The following is an 11,164-nucleotide window of genomic DNA, read 5'->3' as shown; positions in this document are numbered from 1 at the left end:
CAATAGCAAAACAAACAGACAAAAGCAATGTGTAGCACTGTCTTTTCCCCCTGACACAGTATTTTTGGAGCAGCCTCTGGCTATATGCATCCATTGCAATCCCTTGGGGTTTGACCCTGTGACGCACGTGTGCATTTGGGGAGCTCTGTGTGCAACTGCAATATATATATATATATATATATATATATATATATATATATATATATATATATATATATATATATATATATATATATATATATGGATGGTGTTTTTTACAGTATATATTACTGTGTTTTTTAAGTACATGCTATGATTATAAACCTGTTTTCTTGTCATGTTCCCTCTCCCCCTCCTCCTTCTTTTTGTACCCCGCCCCCCATGAACTAACATTACATATTGTTGAACCCATATACGTCTATAAATACATTTTAGATGAATGTCAGCCAACTAAATCATAAAAGTCAGAATCACCCAGACCTATCTGAATAAAACTCGATATTTCATGCAATCGAGACTATTTTAAATAATGCAATTTCATCTATAATGTACCTATTCTAATGTCATAACGGACCATTTTTTTTCTCTTGTACTATAACATTTTGCATACTGTATTAAATGAATTAAACAAATGTGTATTGTACTGTTAAATACTGACACCTTTTCCTTTACCTTTTTTTTTTTTTTTTTTTTTTTACTGAAAGTACTGAAACGATGACTTGCTCATTTTTTTTTTCTTTTTCTTTCTAGTTTCAATTTCATTATATGTATTTTCGTCTCTAAACTCTTGGCCTGTTAACCAACTCATGCAATTATTCGTATTATTATTATTTTTAGATATAACTATTGAAATCAATTGTCATAATAAGGCTAAACTAAGTTTCTTCTAAATCTTTACTTAATATTCCTAAATCGTACACACGAATAAAGTGAATGGATTTTAATGCTAACGTAAAATATGTCTTAAAAGTTATTCATCTTTATTACAGAAATACGCATTTATTTACAAAAGTAACAAAAAATAAGAATGCATTTCGACACAGGAAACATTTGCCTTCATTTCAAAAAGTGTGTCATCAATAAATAAATAAAAATGTATTAAAACTTTATATTTTGCACAGGATTCGAACTAGAGGCATCATTCCCCATCTTCTCATCGACAGTCCTTGCGATGCAATTTCACTTTCTCCAAGAAAGCATTGCACAGCTGAGTCTTAAGAAACAAACAAAAATAAAAGACATGCATATGCACACATTTCTAACATTCGTCGTCAATAATAACTCTCTCGAGGAAGTCCGTATGCAGCGCACGCGCAACAATTCCCTGTCCGTGGCCTTCTCCCGATAATAGCCATGACCTCTTTTGGAACATTTGCAGTTTTCCCCAAGATTATAAAGGAATCTATCACTGTGCCGGCGCATTGCTCCTCGTGTTTTCCAAGCTCTTGGCTTTCACCTGCGAATAACAACATGGTTTAGGCGGGACAATGTTTGCGACAAGCAAAACATTATTTACAGTAACATATTTGTTTTGAGAAAATAATAATAATAATAATAATAATAATAATAATTGTATTCGACTGTTGAAAATTTGTACTACAATAGGCCGCATTTCTAAACAATTCAGTTACATTACATGTAATAGCTGTTTAGCAAGAGTTAAGCTACATTTTGACCAATATTAATTATTTATTTTTATTTATTTGCTCAATAACTATATCAAAAGAGAGAGGCATTGTCAAAAATAAATAAATAAATAAAAATAACAAGCCATGCTGAAAGTATACAAATCCAGACGATCTGAAACACATGCAACAGTTGTTGGCTTTACAACGTGTGCGTAAACGTGAAGAACGAAGTAAATGTTTTGCGAGATCTTACTCAAATTTTTACATTAATACATCATTAAAGACGAAAGATGTTGTGAAAGCGTACCATCTGAAAACAAACAAACAAAAAGTTTCCCTGCACACTAGTGAGATGCAGACATGGACCAAGCCCCCTCCATCCTCCAAACCGAGAACGCGTAGCTCAAACGCTCGTGAGCAACATAACTACAACTTGCCATCTTGGAGTCCAGCTCGTCACTCTGTAGAACCTGACAGAGAAAATCGATGTACCTGGCGGCGAGTTTTAGCGTCTGTATTTTGCTCAGTTTGTCGGAGGGTAAAGTGGGGATGATTTTGCGCAGCGCCGCAAACGCATCGTTGAGCGACTGCGTCCTCTGCCGCTCGCGCACGTTCGCCATCACGCGCTGCGTCTGCAGCTCCTCAAAAGACTGAGGGCTGTTGCTGCTGTTGCTAGACTTTTTCCCCCTTTTCCCAAGGGTCGAGCTATCGGAATCCTCTCCGTTTTTCCTAGTCGACCGTCTTTTCCTTCCGCACCTCTTCGGTGGTATGTCGGCCTCTCCGTCGCTGTTGCTGAGGCTATCCGCAGGAGACACGGGGGAACTGGAGGAGTCTCGCGCGGGCTCTTCGGGCATCTCGTTCAAGTCTGCTGAAAGCGCCTGCGAACAAGACGCTATTCCCTCATGAGGGTGAAATACAATTCCAAGCGTGCGTTGTAAATTGTGGAGGAAATAACTAGGTATCCGGGATTCCAAGCGACTTTAAGTTAGGTTGAAAGGACAAAAGTTGGGGAGCTCTTATAGTCTGGTTAAGTGTTTGTGAGAAGAGAGATGATTGGCCAAGAAGGCTTAAGACGCGAGAAAGAGGGTGGGGGAAACTTTTCTTTTAAACTCAAGATATTTTCCTTGACAAGTCTGACAGTTCTTTGGGGAATAGAAAAAGAAAAAGAAAAAAAAAAAAGAAAAGAAAGACAAATGATTTGTTGTGCTTTGATTAGATGTTAAAACAATGTACAGTCAGTACATTTTAGAATCAACTCGGCATTTCCTGTGTAATTATAACCTCATTCGGTTATTGGTTATTTCATCACACGAACATATTGTTTTAGAACTCAAATTCACAGTGACCACAACATTTGGTCTTTGAGACGAAAATCCAAAATTCAAAAAGAATGAGAAACCACTGAGAAACATAACTAGGCTAAACTCACGCCTGACGAATACAATGCAGGCAATAACAAGACGAAGATGTGTCTGGTCTGTCAGGTTCAGCTTGATATGTGTTTAGGAATTATACATGTATAAGTATGTCTGAAAATACCACATCTAAAAAAAAAAAAAAAAAAAAAAAAAAAAAAAAAAAAATATATATATATATATATATATATATATATATATATATATATATATATATATATATATATATATATATATATATATATATTGTATATACAGTAATTTCCATGAGTTATAGATTACATAATCTTGATTGTGACAGACTTTTACTTGGAAGAACAATGCATAACCCAAACCAAGACATACAACCTAAACATGTCAAGCGTAAATGATCAGAATCTATATACTTTTAACACATCAATAAAATAACGTCCACCGTAACGCTGCACAGATTTGTAATTTTATAGTTTTGTTTATAAAAAGTGAACTCATTAACGTTTTCCACCAGGGGTCGTGATATTCTGGTTGTAGGTTTTTTTTTTTTTTTTTACATTCCAAATTCGTAATACGAGCGTTACAAGTGCTTGGCAGTGAACTACATCAGATATAACACAACGTATCTTGAAATCCATCAGAAATCCATACTGATCTGGAAGACTATGTACCCAATACAACTTTTAACATTTACAGTTTACACTTTTCCATCTCACCTTAGAGTAATAATTTCAATTCCTCACATGTAGAACATGCAGATCTCACGACAAAGAAGAAACACTTGTCTCTCTTGTCTCACAACCTGTGATGCTTCATGTTCCAATCCAGGGACATCATCATTCTAGTATATCTGAAGGTCTTTTAGCAACCAGCAGATAATGCTATAACATTTGTGCTAAAGCCATACCAATTATCTTGGTAATGTCCAATATTCACCTCTTGCATAGTTTAAAGATGTTGCACAATTTTCTGCAGCTTGGGAAGGGGATTGATAAACACGTTAGGGGATTTTGGTTTGGCTCAGTCCAATGTTTGTGCAGTCCTGTTTCAGCTCCTCATGTCTCTTAAAAGACAAGTCCTGGGTTCACATTATACAGGGTACATCTAATGCCACACACGTGGCATATAATCGATTTCCCTGTGCAGGACTGCTGAGTGAGTGAGGATTTTGACTCATACTAAGTATGTGATGATGATTCATGCTCTGACTCAAAAATAGAGTCCTAGAATCTGATATTTTACAGCTCCTCCCTCTGCACAGAGTGCAAGGCCGGATCCAGCACTGCTCTAAAACTAAAGCACATCACTGAAGCCTCTAATAACTGCATTATCATGTAGCAGTACTGTGAAACGAACAATCTTGTCTCTGCGGGCTTTCACTCATGTCAAGCGGTGAAACAAGCCAGCAATGTTGTACTATATGCTTGCCTTATTGATTGTTCTCATATTCACTACTTCCTCATCAGCGAATGTTCTTGAAGGGAAGGCAAAATGTTGAAGGCTCATTGCCATATCAGTAACTTTCTCATGATTTGCCACCAAGTTGTTCTACCATTTAACATTGAAGGCTATACTTGAAAAGACAACCAGGCCTGTAGATAATTTCTAGGTGGGATATTCTGAGCAGTAGACTGATAGATAGAAAGATAGATAATGGAGAGTTACAAAAACAGAAAGGCAAACAGATAAATGTTAACTGAGCAGATTTTTACAACATTTTTGAGGATTATATGGCTTAAGAAACCAAAATAAAGTCAGTCAGTGGGTGAAAACATTCATTTCTTTTTTTTAAACATCTTTTCTTCAGGTGCTGGAGAGCTGTTTGCTGGAGGGTTTGGGTTAGCAGTTTATTCTCATTATATTAAGGCCCTCAAATGAACTAACGTCACGATGAGAGGCAGACTCCAGATATCATACAGAATCCTGATAGGACCTGTCTGGCCCCCCAAAATAGTGAAAATTAGAGAGGTGAGGAAGAATATAGCGTGATCTGAGGACTGGACTATGAATGAGTGTTTTCAGTGTGGACTGCTGTGCTGGTTTGGATGTGGCTGGATGAGTAACAGAGAAGTGGCACATGGCGGTTTTGAGTTTGCATTTGTCTTGGTGGAATACTGAGACATGAGCCAAGCAAAATCAGCTATTAAGAGAGCAGTTTAAAATATAAATATGTTCACAATGTCAGAATGAAAAAGAGGCCAAGAGTGAAAAGAAGCCAAAAGTAATTCTACTGTGCTCCATAAAGGCTGTTTCAGGCACAGCTTTTGAATCACCAGTGCCACAACATTTTTTAAAATAGACGTACTGCAAAATAATGACAGGATATCTTGCTAATTGTCCTTGTGAAATTCAAACAAAATACAAACACAGCACAGCCACTGTAGGTGAATTTACAAGCAAATGACTCTTTTAAGTGGCCTGGTAATTAATCTTTTAATGGAGACTCTTGAATAGAAGAGTTAACCGATACACTACAAAAGTATTTTATTTTTTTAATTAACTTATTGGATCGCTGTTCCTTTCACACTCTGTGACTGTTCTAGGTCGTGAAGTTGCTGTGGTTTGCACATTTCATGATGGAATGGCAAGTGAGTGTCACATATTACACTGTACAGATTATGACTGTAGGTCGTCATCCAATGTTCCTTTAAGTCAAAAGACATTCACACTGCCAGACTCAGAATCACAGATAGGTCCAAATATTTAGCCTGCAGAGTTTTGGGGAGCACTGGAGATGCATAGATGCTTCTCTCAGATTGCTTTGATAATTCACACCGATTTGCCTAGGATTATGTGTTTTTGTCAGGTGTCTCCAGAAAACAGTGGGGTAGGAAAAATCTGGCCTAAAATCACATAGTGCAGTCACACACAATATGTGATTTTCAACTCGCTGATAGTTAAAGGAAATCAAAAGCCAAAAACTCATGTGAGTGACTGTCGCTATTTAGCAGAAATATATTTAGCAGGTCAACTACCTATCCAAGCCCAGTAAACATTGGACGTCAAATTGGCGTGCAGATGTTAGGCCCGTCGGTCCATGACCATTTCTGAACATCTATTTGACGTCAAAAATAGGTCCACTATTTGGACGTCCAACAATGACCCAACTTGGACGTCATTTGGACCGAATTTGGATGTCCAAAAATTACATGAAAAAGACATCACTCTGATGGCACATTGCGCAGTGGGAGTCCTGTGAAATATATTATGAGTAGAACTGACATTGCGATGACAGACAGTTGTAAAAAAAAAGAACAGCATTTTGATGGCTTTGAAATCGTGTGGCATTGAGAGTTTTATTTATTTTAAGTTTTATGTACTTGATGTTCCAACTTATTACTCATTTATACTGACTGGTTGTTTGTACACACACCGTATACACCATATATATATGAATATACTGTTTACATAGTCAAGTCATTAAACATTATTTGCCTTTTTATCAGTGATAAAAATTTTAGCAAAACTGACAAATGTATACAATAAATCTGTCTGAGGCCCGATATATGCTTTATGTTTTTAAATTAGACACTGTTCTATTATTTTAATGTTACTGGGGCCACTGAGTCGCTCCATACCAGTCCAAATCATTACTCAGTATGCCATGCCAGACCACACACATATACACAAACTGTGGTATTTTAGTTTTAAAAGTAATTATGTTTTTCAGTAAAGTAAATGGCAGTGTATCTGTGGCACAGTGAGAACAATAACAGATGCCATTTACATTGCCCAGTTCACTATATTATTAATTAGGTAGTGCTGTAGTCAGTGAATTCAAGGTTAATGCATTTACTAACATTATCAGCAAATGATACTTGATTTTCTGATAGCATATATCCAAAAAACATTTGCAAAAAGCATCTCAACCTATTATTAGAAGCATAGCTTCTAGTTAGTATGACTTGTAGACAAACACAGATTATGCTCTTGGGCACAACAAGCAAGTTAACATGCATCTTTTATTGCATTTAAGTTTTAAATTTATATATTTAGGTAAGTGTGTTAATAATCAACATAATTTTTGAAGAGTGTGCATATACATGAATGCAAAGAAAAACATTTAGAATGATGTAAGAGGGAATCTGGGATGAATCATATATCAAATTAAGCAAAATAGCGGGGATCAAAAATAGTGAAGTATCCGGTTAACAATTTCTGGTTCCCAAAAATAACCAAGTGGGAACATTAGAGGAACTTTCTGTGATTGCTGGGTAGTCATCAGATGCCATGTTTTGTATTTTGGAGAATGAACCAAGTCTATAGGAGTATGCCAATTTCTGTTGTTTCCTGTAAATGAACTACAATCCTTTCATATTAATTGTGATCTTGAGTCAAATAATTAGCTGAAGTTATGCATTAACTATAGTGCTATCTTGCTGAACCAACTTGGTTAAAATGACAAAGACAATACAGTCTCAGGAAACAACTAGTCAAGTTAAGTCTGCTTTATTGTCACTTCTTCCACATGTACACTACATACATTCAGATAATCGAAATCATAGTTCAGTGGTGCCTGGGGCAGAACAGGGACAGGGGGCAAGTTCGGGAGCAAGTTCAGCCTCCTGACAGCCTGATGGATGAAGCTATCCTTCAGTCTGCTGGTCCTGGACTGGAGACTCCGCAGTCTCGTCCCTGATGGCCGCAGGCTGAAGAAGCTGTGTGATGGGTGGGTGGGATCACCTGAGATGCAGAGGGCTTTGCGAGTGAGATGGGTTCCATAAATGTTCTGGAGGGAGGGGGAGGAGACACCGATGATCTTCTCAGCTGCTCTCACTATGCGTTGCAGAGTCTTTCGGCAGTACATGTTGCAGGCGCCATACCACACAGTGATGCAGCTCATCAGGATGCTTTCAATAGTGCCTCTGTAGAAGGTGTACATGATGGGGGGCGGGGCACTGGCTCTTCTCAGTTTGTGGAGGAAGTAAAGACGCTGTTGTGATTTCTTGGCCAGTGCTGCTGTGTTTTCAGTCCAGGAGAGGTCCTCTGTGATGTGCACAGCCATGAACTTGGTGCTGCTCACTCTCTCCACAGTTGCACCATTGATGGTCAGAGGACGTGCTGAGTGTGTGCTCTCCTGAAGTCAACAACAATCTCCTTAGTCTTTTCCACGTTCAGAGAGAGATTGTTGTCACTGCACCATCTGGCCAGGCGGCTCACCTCGCTTCTGTAGTTTGTCTCACCTTTGTTGCTAATGAGACCCACCACAGTCGTGTCATCTGCAAACTTAATGAAGAGGTTGGAGCTGTGTGATGGTGTGCAGTCGTGGGTCAGCAAAGTGAAGAGGAGGGGGCTCAGCACACATCCTTGGGGGGCCCCAGTGTTCAGTGTGATGGTGGTGGATGTGTTGTTGCCGACCCGTACTGCCTGAGGTCTTCCAGTCAGAAAGTCCAACAGCCAGTTGCACAGCGAAGTGTTGAGCCCCAGCTGGACCAGTTTGTGAATGAGCTGTTGAGGGATGATTGTGTTGAATGCTGACTGAAGTCTATGAACAGCATTCTGGCGTATGAGTCCTTTTTGTCCAGATGTGTGAGTGCTGAGTGGACGGCAGTGGAGATGGCATCATCGGTGGACTGGTTGGACCAATATGCAAACTGGAAGGGGTCCAGGGAGAGGGGGAGGGCATACTTGATGTGGTGCATGACTAGCCATTCAAAGCACTTCATGAGGATGGGAGTAAGTGCAACAGGACGGTAGTCATTGAAGCAGGATGGAGATGGCTTCTTGGGAATTTGAATGATGGTGGTAGTTTTGAAACATGTGGGAACAACAGCCTGACTAAGTAAGATGTTGAAAATGTCTGTAAAGACATCAGTGAGTTCTGCTGCACAGTCTCTCAGTACACGCCCAGGGATGTTGTAAGGACAAGCTTTGAGTGCACTGATCCTGCTGAAAGATCTCCTCATGCTGTCTGGGGTCAGCATCATCACCTGGTCGCCGGGAGGAGGAGGAGTCTTCTGTGCAGTGGTTCTGTTTTGTTGCTCAAAGCGAGCGAAGAAGGTGTTCAGCTCGTTCAGCAGAGAGATGTTGCTGTCACAGGTCAGTGGTGGGAGCTTGTTGACCTCAATGGTCTGTATCCCCTGCCACAGGCTCCTAGTATCTCTGCTGTCGCTGAATTGATGGGCTATCCTCCCAGAGTGCTATTTCTTAGGCTCTCTGATGCAGCGGGACAGGTTGGCCCTGGCTGTTCTGCACATCTCATCTTCAGCTCTGAAGGCAGCGTTCCGTGTCTTCAGGAGTCTGTAGACCTCCCCTGTCATCCAATGCTTCTGATTGGCCCGGACAGTGATGGTTTTTGTTTTCAATACACTTGTTGATGTAGGCAGTGACAGTCTCTGAGTACTCCTGGAGGTCAGTGGAGTTATTTTATGTGGCAGCCTGCTTAAACATGTCCCAGTCAGTTATGTCGAAGCAGTCTTGAAGAACCTCTGATGATCCTTCTGGCCACACTTGAATCTGTTTTTGAACTGGTTTGGCGACTTTAATGAGCGGTCTGTATGCAGGCATTAGCATAACAGTGATGTGGTCTGAGGCTCCGAGGTGGGGGAGGGGGAGGGTTTCGTAAGCTCCTCTCTGTGTGGTGTAAACAAAGTCCAAAATATTATTACCTCGTATTGGAAAGTTGGCATGGTTGAAATCCCCAGCTATGATGAGAAAAGCATCAGGTTGTGCTGTCTGCAGCTCACTGATGTGCTGGTAGAGTTCATTTAGTGCGTCGTTCCTGTAAACCGGAATGAGCAGTATGGGAGTATATTCCCTCTGCAGAGAGAATGGCCGGCACTTAATAATCATTAACTCCACCAGGGGTGAGCAGTGTTTGCAGATTACAATAGCATCACGGCACCACGCGTCACTGATGTAAACACCATGCTCGCTATCGCAGGTTTTTCCTTCTGCGACGAGAGCTCTGTCCACCTCGATAGCACGTCTGCTGGTCGAACTGAATAGCACAGTTTGGAACGCTGTTGCTGAGCCATGTTTCTGTGAACACAAAAACACAACAGTCTCTTACAGTCCTCTGAGTTGAATGTAATAATCGAATGTAGTCCAGTTTATTGTCCAACGAGCATACATTAGCCAGTACGATGGTGGGGATAGATGGCTTGTGTGGGTTAGCCGTTAGCCTAGTCCGGATACATCCGCGCTTACCCCTCTTCTGCTTCCTCTCACACCGCTTGTGGCGCTTCCACTGTGGGCAAGAAGCAGTCGTGTGGGTCGGTGATGTTGTAGGCCTCCGTAGCAGATCGAGATCCCATAGCTGTTCCGCGTGCGCAGAGTTTAACTGTAAAAATGCGGTTCTGCTGACATCGAGCATAAATTTGTGACTGTATGCACGCTTACAAACAGCTAGACGCGATGACGACATACAAAAATACTGCGACTCACAAGACAAAAACCCCCAAAACACCGTTCTGTTGGGACAGAGAGAAGCCGCTGCTTGTGGACGCGCCACCATGAATGTAACCAACTAGTTAATTTCTTCAACCGTGCTGCATACTATGGTAGTTAAGCAGCCCTGGGGTGCTTTTCCCAAAAGCAACTTTGGTTGCATATTCCATTGTTACCAATAAGAGTCACAAAACTTGTGACCAATTTTAGCCAACAATGGTTTTTGGTCTGTAACTTTAAAGCATGCCATGAATCTTAGTTATCAGCATACTTATCTGGATGTGTTTTTGTTGGTGTGTGTGCAATGACAGTTGGGGTCACCAAAAGTGCTACAGCTGTGTGTGGGAATGAATATGGGACGTTGGGGTAACAGGCAGGAGTTGGGGGTTGTAGGCTGAGGGAGCGCAAGCAGGGGAGGGGACAGGCATCCCGTGCCAAAAAAAACAGAGGAAGGGGACGGATGCTCCCGCTGGCTCTGCAGCCTGTACTCGAGGGAAGCTTAGCCGCAATGTCCTCCCACCAACACTCTTAAACTCTACAGCTGGGGGAAGAGAAGATGTGATATAGAAAGAGAGAGATTGTGTTTAGGGGTCAAGCACTGGTTGTCTGAGGTATTAAAATTTGTGTGACCCTTTCGTTTCAAGTGGGGTACTTAGAGACACAGACGTCTGAATATTTTTCGTTTTGTCAGCTTTAAGGCCTCGCGTTACACCAACGATAAATTCTTTTGAGGTTTTTATAAGCAGGAGATCTCCAAAAATATGTGGGTGCAACAACAAT

General features: G+C 40.6%; 1 protein-coding gene across 2 annotated transcripts; it reads right to left on the bottom strand.

Moving 5' to 3' along the window:
* Positions 1–936: 936 nt before the first annotated feature.
* LOC128031032 (twist-related protein-like) lies at positions 937–2,633 on the bottom strand. Of its 2 annotated transcripts, none has more exons than XM_052619221.1 (2): positions 1,915–2,633; positions 937–1,435 (listed from the first exon to the last, which is right to left on the bottom strand). In XM_052619221.1, the coding sequence occupies exon 1, from the start codon at positions 2,459–2,461 to the stop codon at positions 1,952–1,954; it is 510 nt and encodes a 169-aa protein (XP_052475181.1). In that variant the 5' UTR covers positions 2,462–2,633; the 3' UTR covers positions 937–1,435; positions 1,915–1,951. The 2 variants fall into 2 exon arrangements, with proteins under 2 accessions (XP_052475181.1, XP_052475182.1); XM_052619222.1 differs by having other exon boundaries at positions 2,100–2,633.
* Between the last annotated feature and the right edge of the window lie 8,531 nt (positions 2,634–11,164).

This window comes from Carassius gibelio, chromosome A16, assembly GCF_023724105.1.
Source record: "Carassius gibelio isolate Cgi1373 ecotype wild population from Czech Republic chromosome A16, carGib1.2-hapl.c, whole genome shotgun sequence".
Classification (NCBI taxonomy): Eukaryota; Metazoa; Chordata; class Actinopteri; order Cypriniformes; family Cyprinidae; genus Carassius; species Carassius gibelio.
This window is presented reverse-complemented; position numbering and strand designations above follow the sequence as displayed.

Coding starts and splice junctions, on each gene's coding strand:
- LOC128031032 (XM_052619221.1), bottom strand. CDS start 2,461: ATGCCCGAAGAGCCCGCGCGAGACTCCTCCAGTTCCCCCGTGTCTCCT.